Source organism: Taudactylus pleione, unplaced genomic scaffold (assembly GCF_031769625.1).
Source record: "Taudactylus pleione unplaced genomic scaffold, aTauple2 ptg000609l, whole genome shotgun sequence".
Classification (NCBI taxonomy): domain Eukaryota; kingdom Metazoa; phylum Chordata; class Amphibia; order Anura; family Myobatrachidae; genus Taudactylus; species Taudactylus pleione.
This window is the reverse complement of record NW_028285011.1, coordinates 13,953,889-13,974,377: the sequence shown is the minus strand read 5'-3', so window position 1 is coordinate 13,974,377 and position 20,489 is coordinate 13,953,889. Positions and strand designations below refer to the sequence as shown.

The 20,489-nt window shown below is 42.0% G+C and overlaps 1 protein-coding gene across 1 annotated transcript in view; it reads left to right on the top strand.

The window, feature by feature from the left end:
• NPAS2 (neuronal PAS domain protein 2) overlaps window positions 1-19,755 on the top strand; it is a 100,135-nt gene extending 80,380 nt beyond the window's left edge. The window contains exons 18-22 of the mRNA XM_088454031.1: window positions 205-405; window positions 8,113-8,303; window positions 10,687-10,770; window positions 13,550-13,724; window positions 19,440-19,755. Coding sequence (XP_088310157.1) covers window positions 205-405; window positions 8,113-8,303; window positions 10,687-10,770; window positions 13,550-13,724; window positions 19,440-19,583 — 795 coding nt within the window. The 3' untranslated portion in view covers window positions 19,584-19,755. The remainder of the gene's footprint in view (window positions 1-204; window positions 406-8,112; window positions 8,304-10,686; window positions 10,771-13,549; window positions 13,725-19,439) is intronic.
• The last annotated feature ends 734 nt before the right edge of the window (window positions 19,756-20,489 follow it).

The window sequence follows — 20,489 nt, the reverse complement described above, 5'->3', positions numbered from 1 at the left end:
TATTTGGGGCCTATTCCTGATTTTCCTCTATTACTTATCCTGCACTTGTTCAAGAATTTTTTTTCGTAAAATCTCAAAAGTGGCCATTCGCAGATTACTTGTATAATAAGTAAATGGGCCCTTTGCTATTTTATATATGTAATCACAGTGGGCGTGCGTTTCTTATTAATACTTGAGTAATTATGTTTTGTTTTTTTCTGCCAGATGTTCTACCAGCCGCAAATTGTTTCCTTGAGCTTTAGCAATGTCCAACAGACTGACCCTCATCAGCAACAAGCGCACCAGAGGTCTGGCATGGAATCCCAGCAACAACAACTGATGTCTAGTCCTCCAGTTCAACCACCAATACAATCTTCCCAGATTGTAAACCAGCATCTGTCATCCTCTGCACTAGTACTGAGAGAGGTGAATGTCATATCCAGCAAGGTAATACCGCCTTTATACCTATATTCTGGGTCTGACCCGGTGGTTGCAACAGGGTTCCAAACCGGATCAGACCCGGAAATTAGCCAGCACCGACACAGGATATTCCCGAGTCGGTGCTGTTCACACGGAAGCCGGGTCTGCAGTGACCCGGCTCTTCTGGCGTGGAAGTGGACACTTGGAGATGATGTCATCTCCAAGCGCCACTGAAGCCGGCGCCGACCCAGGATATTCCCGGACCCAAGTCTGCAGTGACTCTGCTCTTCCGGTGAGGAAGTGGACACTCAGAGATGACGTAATCTCCAAGCACCACTGAGGCCGGCCAATTGGTCGACATGCGGCGCACTCCAGGTCATCGTGACCCAGATTGTGCCGTTTACACTGCAGGATTTCACGGGTCATTCCCGAATTAAACCCTGCAGCCACCTGGGTTGGATTGCCGGGTCACTCGACCCGAGAATCCAAACCTGTCCCCTTTTACACCAAGGAGCTACCCAGGTTAGCCCTGCAATAACCCGGGTTTTAGCTCTGGTGTAAAAGGGGTATAACATTTAATTTCTTTCCATCGTTTTGCACAAAACATACTCTGAGGCATATTCAATTGTAGGCGTAGTTTTGAAAAAATCTGCAGTGCTGGATTTTTCCCGCAGCAGGTTTTTCCTATTCAATTGGCAGGTAGAAAATCAGAGAAAATAGTGAATTTAAATTTTTTCAAGAGCTGTTTTGGGGCTGCGAGAAAATAGCTGCAGTAATTCCTATAGGAATACCACGGCTATCTTCTCGCAGCCCCAGAGCAGGTTTAAAAAAATTAAAAATAAATAGTTTAAGCTAAAATTGTCAGGGACCCCTTCAAAACCCCATGGACTAATTAGGCAATTGAAAGTTTTCATGTAGCCTAATTGGTCCAATAATTACATCTCATTATTGGATGTTAAAACCAATTATGGCCTCTAATTACCCAAAATGAATATTTTTTGTTAATTTTTGCACTCCAATTGAAGCATTTATTTAAACAAAATCTAATTCTTTTATCTTTTTTATTTTTTTAATTGATCTAAAATTAACTTCAAATCACCTTTTTCTACTTTTTTTCTTTTCATTTTATTCGTTTGTAATAAAACAAAACAAAAAAAAAGATTTTTATCATTGGTTTACTTTAAAAAAATAAAATAAAATGCACAAATCAGCCATGTAATGCATTTTTAAAAAACAAGATATTTTTCTTTGAGACAGTAATAATCATTATTACTGCTACCCATTAGAAAAACAAAACTTTAAAGTACAGGCTGTTCCCCATTTTTATTTTTTTTTATTTCCTGTGGTTTTCTGTCCATAACAAGTTTGCAACCTATTTTTTTTTAAATTGGATACCACGGGTATGAGGAGCACGCATATCCGTGGTAAAAGAAAATTGATTGTGTGTCTGCGTAAATTGTTGCAGTGAAAACCTCGCCTGCGATTGAATGTTTACGTCTATTTAAGGAGGTCTCCATTGTAAATGCATAGTAGAGATAGTGGACACAATTGGCGCTTCTAATTCTCACAAAAGCAGTCTATAACATATAGTACCTACCCCAGAACTGGTAAGTAATAAGAAAAAAGTTTTCTTATCCGATATGATTTTATTTAAAAAAAAAAAATTTTAAAACACAGTATAGCCTACCATAAAATTTAATTTTTTTTTATTGTATACCGTGAATGAACTTGAACTTATCGGTGGCCCCATATCGATACTGATCACCATCTTGAGATATATATATTAAATAACAACCAGAGAAAGTCGGCACTCATCCTTTTAATGAGTCCATCTTGCCAGGGTGCCGCCAAACCAGATATACAGCAATAAGTAGATAGTGGTAATCACAGGACTTTCAAAGTCCTGTGGGTGCCACTATCTATTTATTGCTGTATATATAATATATATATACTGTATAGTATTGGGGAAAAAAATTATAACCTGAGAAATCGATATCATGATGATCGATTGCTACTGGCAAAGGCTGTGGAAGGCAGAGGCGCTGTTATGTTTCTGTACCTTAGCAGATAATCCTCTCTGCAGCCACCTGTACACACTGGGTGTAGAGGTGCTCCTTTGTTCTATGTCCTGGTGGCTGATCCTCACTGCAGCTGCTGGGTACACACAGTAGTGATCGGCAGATAATGGCGGAGGACTCAAAGGTACAGAGGGACCAGGAGGTCTCCCAAAGATTGGTGGCTGCTGGAAGATTATCTTCCAGCAGCCGCCTGGAAAGGCGTTTCTGATTGGTTGCACAAGATGTGACAATGTCAGGAAAAGCCCAGTTTGGCGTTTTTGCATCTCAGGCGACCATACCAGTCAAGTGGTTAATGCCTTTTGAAATAGTCTGTCATAGAGATCCCTCACTATAGTCTGGCCTGAATGCTGGAACTCCAACCACAATGAAACCATAAGAGAGAACAAGGCTCACAATAGTGAAGTATTGCTAAAAAATGTTTTATTGTATAATACAACAGAACATATGAAAAAAAAAAACAGTATTACAAATGTGTAAAATGGAGATTCAAACCATACCAGACTTTGGCTGAAAACAAGCGTTGAAAGGATAGGTACTTTAGGTTGCGTGTACCTATTTCCCAATGTTCACTGGCTGTCCTGGTTCAGCAGATCTCTCCAATATGTATACAAGCGTCAGACCACTGGACTGTGCTCTTTGTAGATGGCCTTGAAATCTACAGTGCACTAGCTCAAAATTGTTTGCTTAACCACAAGTTACTGAGCTGCAGCTTTCTATTACCTGAAAGTGTACAAAGTAACCATATAATATCTCCCCCTTTACCATCTACTGGGATAGATATGAGAACTCCAACAGGGGCATAAAAGGATTCATCTAATTATATTGTACCTGTTGCGAGGTTCAGTGTACATGACCACATAATTCTCTATGGCCATCTGGTAGCCATGTTATAACACAGCACTTAAATATACAGATATGTCGCACAATTATGTATGCAGAATTCCGGGAAGCTGATATGATACATAGAGTAAATACAGGTCACTTGAATACTAATAGGTAAAAGAAAAACAAAATTTTGACTACAGATAATTTAGCCTTTAGCAAATTAACATATTATGATATGTTACTGTTGTTGCCCTTCACTAACATAGTAAATATGTTTATTCATTTCCAGGTATGCTATTCTAGATCTTGGTAAGACCTCAGTTTACATATGCTGTTCCCTTTACAACATAGAGAGGTTAAGTCATTGAGTTCTCCATCCATAATTAGTTTTCAACCCTTCCATGTCTTAATGGTTATTTCCCATAGTGATAATTAAATTTTTTCACTAGCAGGGAATCATGACACAACTGTATGCAAGCCCAGCATGTGTCTCAACTCCTGACTTACCAAATACAAAAAAAAACATAGCGCTATATAATAAATTAAAAGATAAAAAGAAATGTATGTATGTAGTCTTTGGTCAGATCTGCACTCCCACTTAGATTCCAATTGCTGGGGTGCTCCTCAGCGATCACCTCATCCAGGGGCGCCACAAATACAGACTTTTGAAAAAAGAGCACACTCACCAGAGCTTGTAAAAAGAAAAGGAGGGATTTATTCCAATAGTTGCATCATATGAAGATGCATGTATTAATCAAATTACTGACATAATAAGACCTTATTATGTCAGTAATTTGATTAATTGGATCTGGACTAGTATTAGGATGGAACCTCCACTCAAAGATTTTTGCAGCTATCCTTTTTTTCCCCTATTTATGCTGTTATTTTTGCAAACATGTTGCCATATTTTTTGTAAACCATGGCACCTATTTATTGCCATGGCTATGTGATGCTGATTTACTATGGTCAGGAAGTGGTATGTGCACTGCTGAGACAGATTGCTGGTCACCATGATTCCCAAAAAGCCAGCTGGCCCTGATTGCTTTGTTGCCTTGGTGACAGACTCAGGTTTCCTACATTGCCAGCCTCGAGTGCATGCAAACAGGAAGTGACGCTATGGAGATGTTTAATCAGTGGAACATTGAGACAGACTTGTGATGATGTCACTTCCTGTGCAATCAGCTGTGGGTACTTCTGGCAAGTGGTTAGGGTATATATAACAGTGGATTATCACTTTGGTGGTTATACAGTCAGTGGACTGGTTGTCTTTGCCTTATTTAGACCGAAACGTTGCATCTTCGTATCTTCATATGATGTAACTATTGGAATAAATCCCTCATTTTCTATTTACAAGCTCTGGTGAGTGTGCTCTTTTTTCAAAAGTGTATATATGTATATAATGTATGTATATATCTCTAGAACAATGCCCTTATCCTGCAGTTTTCACTATAGCTGCTCCTCTCAGTAAGTCCTCTGTTAGCAGGACCCTAAAAATACCCAGAAAATACACTGCGAGGGCGCTGAAGTTCAAACACACCATATAGTCTTTATAATAATTAAATCAGTGGAATGTATACACATATAATTTGTTTGTAACAGAGAAGTTGACAATCCCTTTAGAGGCTTTTGGTTCCGGACTTCAGTAACGGATATCCCAAGTATTCAATTTTCTTTTAGATCTCTATCCAAAGTTCAAAAGATGTCTTAGAAATGATCCATAAAATGTCTGAGCTTGTATGTGATTTCCTTTGGGGCACTAAAACGACACCCTCTCACCAAGAGACACCCAAAACATTAGGCCAATGGCCAACATTAATAGATTAAAAAAAATGTTTTATTAAAATTAATCCATTAGCAAAATGGACATAGACAGTGCTTACACAGTTTTCAACATGCTGTTATGTTCCACATATGGGGAACATCCCCGTACGCTGAGATTGGGAATGTGGGTTCACAATATCAACCCTAACTGCTTTTAAAACCTTATGTGATTCGTGAGACTTCATCAGGGGTATATCTAAAAAAAATAGACCAGATGTCTAAATGATGTACAAGCTCTACAAAATGCTAAAACAATTCACAATTTCCCATTTAGATAAAAAATAACATACCTTATATAGGTGTGTAAATATCCCAAATTTGGGTCACATGATATAATACTGATGGGCATCCACCAGATCATACAATGCAAGATCTATCAACATTAAATATACTTCTCAATTTCATCCAACCTTAATCATAATTAATCTCTAAAAATATGACATTTTTAACTCATTGATCCGTATTATTACATTATTTGTTGACATACAAAATTTGATACTAATAGGAACCATGCAAATAGAGTATTAGACATTGAACAGATTCCCACTTTCTCCATGCACTAATATACATACCTTAAAATTATGTTAAACAGCTCAACAAAGATATAAAGATGTATCACAGATTTGTAGTCAACTTGTTACAATGTACAAACTGCTTTCAACCTAATAAAATATTGACAGAATACAATACTTCACAAAACCGTCTTTCCTATATATAAAGAACAAATAATACTCAATAACAAACAACAATATCAACAAAGTAAGCATAGCTACATGCTACTTTTTTTTTGTATACATAACGACTTTTACCCAATGCCATAAACCACATAAACATCCCTAAATATGCATACTATAGTAGCTGGAGTATCTAGTTAGGAATCCAAATAACTTACTGATCCAATACCTATATCTCTCAGTCCAAATGCTGCAATTAAGAGCAATGGACAGATGGCTTCCTTTTTTCCTACCCAAGGGATTACCTCACTTCCTCCCAACTCTGATTGGTGGTACATCCATCTTAATGTTATAACTTAATGTAGGTGGCTCCCTAGCTTTTAATTAGTCTCTATACAACAATGATGGTTTCCTTTACTATCTCTCATTTAAAACGGCGGTGACAACTATTATTACAATTCAAAACGCACTGATTGCCAAAAATACCGGCATGCACTGCGATGTCGTGTCATCCGAAGTGTCACATCCAAACGGCAACTCGACCGACAATGGGTACAGTTTTATTGGCTAGTAGATACTGCCCCACTGTCCCATGGGATATAACCCAGGAAACCCAATGTTTGCGTTCCATCACCTGGTAACTAAGTAATGGGCTTCATCTTGGATCCCCATGTGACTTACATGTGTTCCAAAATTGCGTTCTAGCAGGTGCAATCTTTGCTAGGACATTTGCATGCAAGTTCAGCATGTATCCCAAATGTCAATACCATGGGATCGTATTACAGTATAAGATCCTTGCTAGAGGATAACTAAAATAACTGGAAATTTCGTATATCACTAATCATACAAGTGTTATTCACTATGTGGTACACAGAACCAGAACCCTACAATATTGTTTAATCAGATAAATGTTTTACATGTTTGCTTCTCACATAGGGTGGTATCCAAATAGCCCCGAACATTGTTCGGGCGCTAATTGACCCCCACAATCTGCGATCCACGATTTTCGCCGATGTTCTTTTTAAACCTTATCCTAATATTTCGGTCGAAATAATAGGATAGTTCTCCCGAAAACACATAGGTCCGTGAGCTTATTGCGGCACCTATGTGTTTTCGATTTTTTTTTTTTTTGGTGAAAAAACGCCACTTATCGTGGATTATTATTCGGGGCACATTACCTCACCCAGGGCTATCCAATTAGTCCCGAAGTCGGCCTGACGCGGGCACTTATCAGGGGTTTTCTTTCGGGACCTGATGTGTCCCGAAAAATAATCTAATTGGATAACCCCCATAGTATGCTTAAACATTGGATCTTTACATAATGGTAATCCTAAGCATCATATGATTAACTTTCTGGGAATACATTATGACACAGGGAGCAAATGCAGGTCACTGGAATACATATAGGTACAAAGAAAAAATATGATGACTACATACAAATGAATCTTTATAAAAATCAACCAGATATTGACGTAAATGCTACTGTATATCCTAAACATAGTAGACATATCAGTGTGAAGATTTCTGGCTATTTAAGCTAAGGACTTTACAACATGAGAGCTTAAATTAATATACTGAAATGGGAGGTATTGAATAATACACCATTTCCACTCTGCAAAAGAGCCTGAATTTTGCACCAGTTTATAGCTGGTAGAGATCAGTCTTCATCCTATAATGAAGCAGATTGTACCAGTATATTGAACATTGGTGGATAATTGCATTTCCAGGTGCACTTGGATCAATGCTATAAAACACTTTGCATACACAAAATTACTACCAGTGATAAGCCATATATGAGACTTAGCCAAGCATTATTTTAGGAGAAAAATGTAAGATTATAGAGATTGTATGGAAGGGGTATGAGCAATCTAATGTGAAGTGTACACATTAGCACTAGTGATGGCCATCGAGAGCTTTATCATCGAATGTTTTTAAACCATCTTCAGAAAACCATAGATGGTTTGCCATCAATGCTGAGTGCTGCACATGCACAGACCTCAATTATCAGGCCAGCGCCATAGATGTTCTTCAACATCAGGGTGCCACCATTAATTATGAATCATTGGTGATGTCCCATTGATGGAAAAAACACACCTGCCCTAGACCATTGATGGCCAAAGGCCATAGACCATCAATGGTTGCAAAACCATCAATGGTCATCCCTACTTTGAACTGCCTCTTCCCGCACTTAGGGACACTTAGTTTGTGGAGATGGCTCCCAGGTGCACTGGTGCAAAATCAAGGTCCGCTTAGTAAATGACCTCCACTGTGTGCCATCTGTTATAAGGATTTTAAAATGCTAAAATGCATTTCAGGGGCAGAAATCAATAAGAAGAATGCAGGGAATATCTAATGAAGGCCAATCATCCAACAGAAACTCTGGTTCACATCTTAGCACTCCAGCTGAATCAACACAAAATCTGAACACAGCACCCTCTTCTGGTGTGCATCAGGATAACAATCAACAGCACGAAGCCCCAGATTTCAGTCATGACAGACAACTAAGGTAAAACAGTTTGATTTACTGTACTTGTGTTTCCTTGCTAAAATATCTTGCAACAATGCTTGGATGTACTACTATACTACTATTAGGTTTAATCAAGGAATGAAAGTGTTTTTGGCATTGATTTTTTCAATACATTCAATTTACAATTATCTTCATTATTATTTATCAACATTTACTAATATAGCACCTGCAAATAAGGTTATGCTTTCAATTTGGTGCAAAACAGTAATAAAATAAGACTGAGTAATAACAAAGAAAAAAGAGGGCCCTGCTTGTAATCTTACAATCTATAGGCAAATAAGGATTAGAAGCATGTGGGTAAATGCTACATATTGCAGAGGTTCTTGGTGGGCTGTAAGATCCAGTCATGCAGCAATGTTGGCCTGGTGTCAGCAGGTTGTGCGAGTGTAGAAGAGAACATTGGCCAAATATAATAGGGTGAGAGTTTGGTAAATGTGACACTTTAGCAGTAACTTCTCACACTATTACATTGGTCGAGTTGTATCTTCAAAATGGGAAAAATCTGGATGAGAGCTTAAATTGTGAGAGTTTTTGAGTCATGCAAGTTTGCATTTTCTCTGACTCCACATTACATTGGCTGAGTTTAAAAAGTGTCAGAGTTTTCTCTCACATTTTGTTTACTCTCACCCTATATGTAATATTCTGTGTCAACTGTGTAGATGGGAGGTAATTGTGTAAAATAACTTTTGGAGGTTATTTGGACAGTTCTGGAATTTGATCAGCTTGCCTGTAGAGGTGAATTTTCAGGGAACACTTGAATGTTTTGAGGCTTGAAGAAAGTTTTCTTGTGCAGAGTGGGTGCAACCCGAAAAATGTCCTGTACCCGTGAATGGGAGCAGGTAATGATTGTGACTGACAGTTGCATATCTTGCACAGAGCGGAGGGTTTGAGCTGGGAAATATCTACAGATAAGTGGAGCATGCTTGCCGACATTCTGGCTGCCCCTTCCGAGAGGGAGCAGCCAGATCGGCATAGCAGGGGGTCGTGGCTGGCATAGGGGGGGGCGTAGTCAGACTGCTTACACGGCAGCGTGACCACACGATCGCATGGCCACACGATCGCATCATTTTGGCCCCGCTCCCGCTTCACAATGCCAAGATTACCGGCATTGTGAAGCAGGGGGCGGGGCCAAAATATTGCGATACGGTGTGAATCGTAATCATCTGAGTTTTCTCTTGTAATCGCGGGGGGGGGGGGGGGCTGGAGGGGTCGGCGGCCGCCGGGAGCGACACCCGAAATCATGAGGGTAGGCAAGTATGCTGTGGAGAGACGTACGTTGGTGTACTTTGGTATGTGTATGTAGAAGTATTTTTTTTTATTTATCTAGGGTTAGGCACTAGGGGGGAGGGTTAGGTTTAAGCTGCAGGGGGCGTAGGTTTATGCTGCTGGGGGAGGATAAGGTAGACCTATAGGAATACTGAATATTTTTAAGTATAAGGAGATTAATTCCTTATGGAAGACATTTCTAATTTAAGGGAAGCAATCTTAAAGTGAACAGACCCGACAATAGCTGTGGTATACAGTGATTTCTCAAAGAGGAGGACTCAAATATGTACTGTTTAAGAGCTTCATTTAAAAGTAGGGCATGATATAAGCTAGTTTGGCATGTTCAAGTCTCCATACCTGAATGTCTCACTAGCTGACAACACCCCTATAGGCAAGAGCATTTGCATTGTGGTGAAGAATTACTTAAAGACTGATGATACAGGCGTCAGCACAGCAGGTGTATTCACTTGATTTCACAACTGGCCTGCCATTATGGGTTAACTAACAGGATTGTGAACAACCAATGCTATTTTTCAGCAGGAACAAGCAGGAACTCAGTTCCTGAACCTCTTAGTTATTAACTATGACGCAATGTATTTTCCATAAGATAAGTTTAATTTTAAAGGGTCTTTTGAGTGCCTTCTCTTCTAAATACTATGTATATGTATATTTATATATAATATATGTATAATGTGTATATATAATTGTTTTTCTACAGCTCCTCCCCTAGTAGCTCTACCCACAGTTCCTAAACTTATAGTCATGTGAACAACTGTTTATCTTCAAGTCCTGCATCACAATTTCATGATGCAATTAGGAAGAGGCGCCTTCCCTGGAAACACATCCCACACTAATTAGCTGAATAGTAGACAAATGCAGTCCTCCTGCTCTGTGAGGTGCAGCGATGGCATTGGTATATACTGCCCAGTCCTCCATCTGGAATTGCCACATGAGGAGGGCTGGATTAAAGTGAGGTAACTTGCCTAAAATGCCCTCTATAAATCTGTAATGTTGATTTGTAAGAAGTTTTGCAAATAAAAAAATTCACTTTAATAGATAGAATTAAAATATTGATTTGTTTCTCTTTAATATTTAGATTGTTGCTCAGCCAACCTATCCAGCCAATGATGCCAAGCTCGTGTAGCACAAGGACCTCTTCAGACAGTGGACATCAGTCAAAGTATGCTGGGAGAGTGGACTGTCATATAAGACACCTATTTGCACTGCTAGATTTTTATGATAGAATTTTAGTGGTGAGGGACAGATGTGCAGCTCAGCGTAAGCATCTCTCTCTGATGTACAAACTGTATTATTCCAATCAAATCCAACTTCAATTGGAATTGAACAAGATTGAGTGTAAACAATACAATGTTTTATTAATTTGGCACTAATCCCATTTTGTTACTCAGTATAAAACACATTTTCCAATGAAAAATGCCCCTCAAATGATTAGAATTAATTTAGTTGTCAGCAATGTTTACAGATTAATTTCAACAGTGTTAGATGTTTATTGGTAGCTTGGTCAATATGAGATTTTCAATGGTTAGAAGCAGAGATAAGACAAACTACAGCAAACATTAATGGAAATGGAGTTTTGCTGTTGAACAGACCACTTCACAGTAGGGATGGACATCGGAAACCGATGGTTAGCAACATCTATGTTCCCAAGTTGGTGCAAGTACTTTTCTCATTGAATAGCAGGTTTTACGATGGTTGCCAGCCATTGGATGCTGCTTCTGATGCCTATCTGATGGCTGACTGAATTCAACCGCGGACACCTGGAAATGGTTTCCACAGCTCAACTTAATGTGCTCATGCGCTCAGCATAATCATCAATGTTATACCATCATGTGGTTATGATACAATGGCTTGTAGCCATCGCATCACATGTTTTGATGTTGGAAGCGAAGCTGGGCTTCTGATGTCCGTCCCTAATTCACAGAGATGCAAAATTCCGGTGATGCAATTGTTGAGTTTCTATTTTGTTTCACCGTTAAACGCAATGCCAAGCCGCACTGTGGGACTGATTCATAGATGGACACAATGTCGATGTTTACATAGGTGAGTGATTATCGGCGGTCTGTGTATAAGTCACACTGATCATGGGTCATGTCTCTGCCTGCAACTGCGATCCTGTACGTAGTACAAATGGCTCCGGCGTCTCAGTTCCCATAGGGTTACTCAGAAGGCTGAGGCCATAGGCTGAGGACAGTAAGGGGGCATTTGCATATTTGCGAACAGATGCAAACTGGCACACAAACACATGTACAATAGTAAAAGCCGCATTACTGGTATTTGTCAGTGTCTGAGGGATGGCGCAATTACATGATAATGATAATGACGGTGGCCAGCATGAGCAAGACGCTTGTGATTGGCTGATTGTGAATGCAACGCTGATGCGGATAGTTGATTTCTTTGTTTGCTCGTACATGTAGTAAGTTTTTTATGTTGTGTTTTAGCAATTTATTTTTTCTTGACAATAAATCTCGAGAGTTGCTGCTGTATTAACAGTTTTATGTTGTATTGAAACCTAATAGTGAATGCGTATCTCACTAGCAAAACAAATGGGTAAAAACCATGGTTTACATGTACAGTATGTGACATATATGCCTAATGCACACCTGCACGCATATGGTTTGTCTTGGTCGAAAAAATCAATGGTACTGACGGTTTCCTAAAAAATGGTGTAGGTGTTGCGCTAATAAATAATTAATTCAATCATATAAAGAACTATTTCTTAATATACATTTGGTGTCTTGACTCTAGTTTCTGCCATGTCCAGTTGTTAATCAATTAACTATTAGCGCAACACCTACACCATTTTTTTGTTCCTGTGATTACCTTGGTAATCTTCTTTTGGGATTTACACAGACCCTGTGGTGTATGCAGCTACCGTATAGTTTATAAATATTAGTTTTTATTAGCGCCAAGCTGAAATATCTTTACTGACGGTTTCCTGCCTTGGTAATGTTCCTGATACCAGTTCACCTGAAGGCAGGGGCGTTTTAAGAGAGGAGGGGGCCCGTGTGCACTCCTCGTTCGGGGCCCCCTCCTCTCTCCCTGGTGGCTGGCAGCCGACTGACGCAGCTGGCCAGCCACCGGAGCATTAGTAGACTCCAGGCACTAGAGTGCGCCTGGAGTCTACTGCGCATGCGCAGAACACCGAAAAAATGGCCGCGGCGGCCATTTTTCCGGTGTTCTGAGCAGCAGTGACACCCGACGCAGGACCTCGGACAGGTAAGTTTAAAAAAAATATGGGTGCAGTGTGTGTGGTGCGGGGTCCTCCTGGACCCGGAGGCCCGTGTGCCCCGCACACACTGCACCCATTATAGATACGCCACTGCTTGAAGGATTTTTAAAGATTTGTAGTAATTTCTTCCATGATAATTTCCTTATATTTATTGACTGGACTATAGTTTCTTCTTTATATATTTACACCATCCATATCTGACTCATTTGCTTATAGTATATTGGTTAAAGTTATGCCAGCTCTCAATGTATTGGGTACTCATTATTATTACTATTGTTGATTTATATATTACGCTAATAGTTATAAACCCGGCATCTGCTGGGTCACCCACAGCTTCCCCCAGCTCGCTCTTCAGCTGTCCACGCCCTCCCTCTTGCTCTCCATCCCCTCCCTCATGCTCACTGCCCCCTCCCATCCCATCTCATTTCTAATACTTACTCTCTTCTATTCCCGTGATCTTCCTGTGCATGGCGCGTGCAGTGATAGATGGGGTGCGCACCACGCATGTTAGGTCACACTGAGAGCACAGACATGCAGGAGTGATGACCTAATTAAAATCAGCTTAGGATTTAATATTTATGGATTTGGCCTGGTCACTAAAGGATTAAATACTCTCTGTTTTGAAGGAGTTATGGTAATTTCTTAGTGTTTTATAACAGACATGTTGCTGGGTAGGGTTACTTATCTCTTTTCTCTTTTTACATAACAGATATTCACAGAGTTCACAAATATATAGGAGTTTAGAGGTGCAAACGTCTGTCAACAATGGTCCTATTGTTCTACTGGGTCAAGCAATTTTACACCCTGGTTTTACATCGACACAGTCCTCCTCCCAACAATCGAACATCCAGCCTATGCAAGTTCAGCAGCAGCAATATGTCCAGGTAAAAAATATTGGCTGGACCTGCTGGCCCCAGACTACTGAGAGAGAAGGAAACCACTTTTCCATGGTTAGCATGATAGAACTAGGCAGATGCCAGCCTGTCAGATGAGCCTTCTCCAGAGTTTCTTTATTAGATCCAGCGGCGGCTCCTACCCTCTTAGATGAGGGGGGCTGCCGCCGCCGAAAAGCACTCACCCGGCTACCTTCTCCTGGCCGGGTCCCTGCGTCTGTGCAATCGATCTGATAGTCATCGGGATTGGCGCATGCGCACTAGCGGCGGATTGCCGCACATGCACATATCACCGGCTTCCAAAGAGCTGCATCTTCTGCAGCCCCAAGGTGTAGGGCTGGTGAAAAGGCAGAGAAGTGGCTTCCTACTGGAAGCTGTTCTCTGCTAATAGCAGCCCGGACTGGCAGTCCCAAGGGGGAGGAGACACCTCCCCCTGAGATTGCCTGCTGTGGGCTGCACAGACTGTGTAATGGTTAGCAGTACTGCCTCAGAGCACTGAGGTCTTGGGTTTGATTCCCACTATGGCCCTAACTGTGTGGAGTTTGTATATTCTCCCTGTGCTTGCGTGGGTTTCCTCCAGGTGCTTCGGTTTCCTCCCACACTCCAATTAATTGGCTCCCAACAAAAATTAACCCTAGTGTGTATGTGTGTGAGCATGTGGTAGAGAATATAGATTGTAAGCTCCACTGGGGCAGGGACTGATGTGAATGGACAAATATTCTCTGTAAAGCGCTGCGGAATATGTGTGCGCTATATAAATAACTGGTAATAAATAAATAATAAATCATTTGACTGGCAGGTAGTGCTTACAATAGGAAGCCACTGCCAGTCACAGTGTAGCCAGTGCAGTCACGGACTGCCCTGACTACACTGAGGTGGCACATTTTACTGGAAGTGCTGCAGACCCTAGGAAAAATCTGCCACTGATTAGATCCATTCTTGCATATCCATCCACACTTTTCACTCTCTCAGCATACCCACCCACAGTCTTCTCAGCATACCCACCCACAGTCCTCTCAGCATACCTACCAACAGTCCTGATTACCAGGTATGCCCTCTCAACTCTGTGTCAGGACATGATATAGCATGCAATAGAAAGAACTATGATAATAGGTTGGGTATGGATTGCTGGCGGTCAGGATCTCGCTGGTCAGAATACCGACACCCATAAGGAAACAAGATACGTCTAATCCTAACCCCTACCCTAACCCTCCCTCCTCGATGTCTAAACCTAACTTCCCCCCCTAGTGCCTAAGGCTAACCTCCCCACACCCTAATCCTAACCCTCCCTCCCCCTAGTGCCTAACCCTATCTCTGCACCCTAACCCTCCCCTAACTGGCGATACTTACCTTTAGGATTCCGGTGGTCGGGATACTTATTTTTAGAGAGATTTTGTTTGATCTGAGGTTGTTGCAGATTTTATAAAAATTTTTTCATTCTTATTTGACTTCAATTGGAGAATAAGACAAATAACATATTACTGCACATTGGCCCTCATTCAGAGCCGCTCGCTATTTGCGGTCGTTCGTTCTAAAACAAGAGGTGGCTATTCAAATGAACCGTTCGCTAATTGCGGTCTGTTCACGCCTCTAAGTCTGAACGAGCGAGCAAAACTTGCGGTTGTAATTTTGAAAAATACGCCCCCTTGCCGCTCGCACCATACGTCATGTCCGCTATTTATTAGATTAATCGAGTACATCGAACAGCGTATGAACTGCTCGCTATTCTTGTAGCTGGTTTTTTCAACCGCTATTTTGCGAGCAGTTCTGAGTAAAAAAAAACCAAGTGACGTGGTCAATGACGCTGCTGTATTAATTATGAACTCCCTTAAAACGCCCGTTTTGACCTTTAAGCACGCCTGTGTTCGAATTCCACACCCCCGTTTTCAAGCACCTTCCCCTGTTACCACCCACATATGCCTCCTTCTGTCACTCAAAATAGCAGACATTCGCTATATAGCGAACAAACGATTTTCGGCCGCACTGACTGGTTCGCGCATGCGTATTAAAATCCGTACGCATGCGCAGATGTGCGAACATCGGTCAGAACGAACGAGCGGCCGCTTACGAGCGGCTCTGAATCAGGGCCTTTGTCATTATAGTGTTGACAGCTCATCCCTCAAGGGGACATATTAACCTCCCCTCTAGTGCTTAAGGCTTACCTCCCTGCGCCCTAATGCTAACCCTCCCTCCCCGGTGCCTAACCCTAACCCTAGTGCCTAACCCTCCCCTAACTGGCGATACTTAACTTTGGGATTCCGGTGGTCAGGATACTGGTGTTAACCTCCCACCCCCCAGTGCCTAAGGCTTACCTCCCGGCAGCCTAATGCTAACCCTCCCTCCCTGGTGCCTAACCCTAACCCTCCCTCTAGTGCTTAAACCTAACCTCCCCCTTCCTGCACCCTAATCCTAACCATTCCTCCCTACTGTCTAACCCTCCCCTAACTGGCAATACTTACATTCGGGTGGTGGGGATACTGGTGTCGGGATCTCGATGCTGTCTGGATTTCGGCGCCGGTATTTAGACCATCGGCATCCTGCACGCTGGGATGCCGACTACATCCTAAGGGAAGTATATGTGGCTAATTTTTAGTTTAAGGCAAATTTTTTTTTTTACCAAAATAGATTTTGTCCATATTACACTTCATGCACCTGGAGAGTCATAAAGGGGGCATGTAGTGTTGTGTAGGTATATTAGAGTAATGGCATTTTCTCATTAATAACTTCATAGTTAGAGGTGGAAACAGCCACAGATACACCTGTCAGCAGTAAAGAACTGTGCTGCTGATGATAATTAAATATAATCTGCATGAATCTCTAACAGTAATCCAAGCACCAGTACTAATAGACCAATCTGGTTAAGGCAATTGCAAAAGGTTCCCCTGCATAAACTGCAACTAGCACCATAATCTGAGAAGATGGGCTGGTCACACTATAACAGGGAGGCCCACAACATGGGATCCCCCTGTGTTCTGTGATACAGCCCCAGCCTATTCAGCATAGTGCAGAATTCCCTAGGGGAAAAAAACAACACTGTGCATAAAGCACTAAAGCCCCTCCTAACACCTGTGGACAACTGTTACCACCAAGGGCACTAAGATGGGAAGGGAGTGGGTACTAATTACCCGGGCATTTTGGCGGGGCCTGGGCCAGCTGCTGAGGGGGACCAGCTTTCCTGGTATCACACACAGGGGCCTATTCATCAACACTAAAATAACGTTTTTAAGGACATTTTCCTTAAATAACGTTATTTTGGTATTCATGTAGCCACTTAGCACAGGAGATATCACAGATATCTCCTTGCTAAGTTCCCCTGCGTTAATTTCCACACTCCCCATACATTAGTATGGGGATGTGGAAATTGTGGTATTCATCAAATTCAGAAAATTATCAATTTTCGGAATTTGATGCAGTTACTATTCGCCACTGTGAGGTGGCGAATAGCAGAATCGACTTACCTGTATCCACGTGTGCAGGTCCCTCGACGAGTCCCTTCGGCGCTCTGCTCCGTCCTCAGGCTCCGGAGGCTGGTCGGACATGTGTGCTCCCCAGCAGAGCACAAGAAAGTTTAGGGAAAAAAAATATATTTTTTTAAAAATCTAATCTGTCATGTGATCTGCTGGGAAACCACATGACAGACCAACAGGACGGAGCCGGAGGCTGCTGCGTGGACAGGTAAGTCGGGGGGGGGGGGAAGGTGAGCGGAGGAGGGAGGAGGGAGGGGGGGATCGGGGGGGTACGAAACTTAACGCATCTGTAGGCAGTGCTGCGCATGCGCTGGTTTTACAGATGTAACAGCGCATGCGCAGCACTGTTTCCAGATGCGATAAGGTAGTGTAGGCAGGGAAAAGTATCTATTTCCCGAAAAGCTGTCATCGCAAAAATGACAGCTTTTCGGAATAGATACTTATGGAAAGGTGGAATGATGAATTCCACCTATAATTAGCTAGAACTCCATGAGAGTTCTAAAGCTAATTATCTCCATTGAATTTTTACGTTTAATGAATAGGCCCCACAGTATTTTCCATTTGATTTCTGGAGGGGGGTAGCCACGCCTCCCTAATATGGTCACGCCCCTTCAGTAACTGAGACCTGCAGCTGTCTCAGCGACCCTGAATACGACAATGGACAATTCAATCTGCTGCGTGAAGTTGGAACAGGAATGGGAACACATAAAGCCAAATTCTGGAAATGAGGAAACATTCACAATCAGATGTGGAATGAGGTGAATATCTCACAGAACAGTTTTAAAAATTTCACTATTTTCTTCATTATGTTAATCCCATACACATGTAGCAGCATTTCTACCCTATGATATGAAGTGTAGCTATTAAATAACGAGACTGATGCTATAATTTATGTTTAATTATATCAGGCACATTTTAACTCCGTTCCCCTTCTATGTACTCCCCTTCTGCGTCCACACACCGCAGCATTCTTATTTTCCTTTGGTCAAAGCCAAGCTGTAGCTCATCTGTCAGCTGTCTCAACGGGTTGGGTACAGGATGCTGACGCTCGGGATCCTGGTGGTCAGAAACCCGACGCCGGCATCCGGACAGAATACGTACAGACAGGTGTCGGTATCCTAATCCTAAGTTCTAACCCTCCCTCCCCACACCCTAAACCTAATCTCCCCCTGGTGCCTAACCCTAACCCTCCCCCTAGTGGCTTACCTTAATGCCTAAACCTCCCCTTAACCCCATTCCTTACCGTCAGGATGCCAGTGGTCGTGATGCCGGCACTGGGATTCTGACTGGTATAATTTTAGCGCCGGTATCCTGACAGCCGGGATTTCAACTACCTCCCATCTCAAAAGTTCACTCGTTTTCTTCTTTACCTCAGTAACTGATGCAAAACGGGGTCCCTTGAGTACAGATTTGACTTTAGGGAAAAGAAAGAAGTAACACGGTGCTAGGTGTGGCGAGTGTGGAGGGTGTTCTAGCACTGAAATCTGTTTCTCTGCCAAAAACTGCTTCACAGAGAGAGCTGTGTGGGCTGGTGCGTTATCCTAATGGAGGATGAAACCATTTTTCCACAACTCTGGTCTCTTTCCGATTCTTTCCCGCGAAGTTGCTAGAACATATTTGTAGTAATGTTGATTCATTATTCTGATGCGGAGTTGACAGTCAATACAAACTTCTAAACTTTTTCCATATTTTCATTTGTTTTTGATGTGCAAGGCCTTCCGGTACATTCATCATCTTTGATATCCTCACGACCTTGACCGTCACTAAATCTTTTGTGCCACTCAAACACACATGCACGTGACATACAATCTGCCCCGTAAGCCTAGGTTAGCATACTGAAAGATTCGGTGGGAGCTTTGTTCAATTTAAGTTAACATGTTGCTCTACTTATGAACTAGGCATTTTTACGAAGCACGGGAAAAACACAACTTCTTCAAACGCTGTGTGACAGCAAACTATCTGTGCGAGAGGGTTGCAAAACTGTTTTGTAATAGTCCAAGGTCAATGTTCCCCCACTCCCTTTTAACTCATGCAGTATGGTTTATTTATTACAAGTACAGTCTCATTATGTAATAGCCACACCTTGTAAACCATTTTGAAAATTTACAGATGATCTATGCAGATCGGCATCCATGTTTGATGTGATTAACCTTCCTATATCTGTTGCTCAGCCTCAAACCTCAACAAATGTATTATTGGAAACCCCTTTGTTTGCTTACATTATCATTTTATTCACTAGGTGGCACCACCAAGCACTTTACGGAAAGAACATACAGATTCATTGCTTCTGCCCACTTACTCCCAGCATCAAGGGACTTTGGCGTTACAGCACCTTACACCAAGGAGAACTAATAGTCTCTCTGAGACATCTGGTGTGCAGTAACAAACTTGGGAACATTATTCCTTATAATCAGCCTAGAAATCTCCCAGTTTCTGCTTCTTCTATAGTCAAGAGGTGGTGTCACATATCTTGCTGATAGAGAAGTCGTCTGATGGGAGATGTTCAGTTTGCTCTGTTTACCGCTGATGGAAGTGATGGTTCAATACTCATGAACTGTGCTGTGTGGAAAGCAACCTGCATCAAAGCACCATTTCTCCTCTTTCAAGACAAGCCTTTGATTTGATCAGTTTTTGCATTTCTCAAAGCACTGTATGTTGTCACTTCAACACTAATAGACAATGTTCAACTGCCCAAAAAGACACCCCTGGCATGGAGTGTGTACCTGTCCTGCGCAGGCCTCATACATAGGTCAGGGATGAGTAAAGTCTGGAGTGTGTACCTGTCCTGCGCAGGCCTCATACATAGGTCAGGGATGAGTAAATTCTGGAGTGTGTACCTGTCCTGCGCAGGCCTCATACATAGGTCAGGGATGAGTAAAGTCTGGAGTGTGTACCTGTCCTGCGCAGGCCTCACACATAGGTCAGGGATGAGTAAAGTCTGGAGTGTGTACCTGTCCTGCGCAGGCCTCATACATAGGTCAGGGATGAGTAAAGTCTGGAGTGTGTACCTGTCCTGCGCAGGCCTCATACATAGGTCAGGGATGAGTAAAGTCTGGAGTGTGTACCTGTCCTGCGCAGCCCTCATACATAGGTCAGGGATGAGTAAAGTCTGGAGTGTGTACATGTCCTGCGCAGGCCTCATACATAGGTCAGGGATGAGTAAAGTCTGGAGTGTGTACCTGTCCTGCGCAGCCCTCATACATAGGTCAGGGATGAGTAAAGTCTGGAGTGTGTACCTGTCCTGCGCAGGCCTCATACATAGGTCAGGGATGAGTAAAGTCTGGAGTGT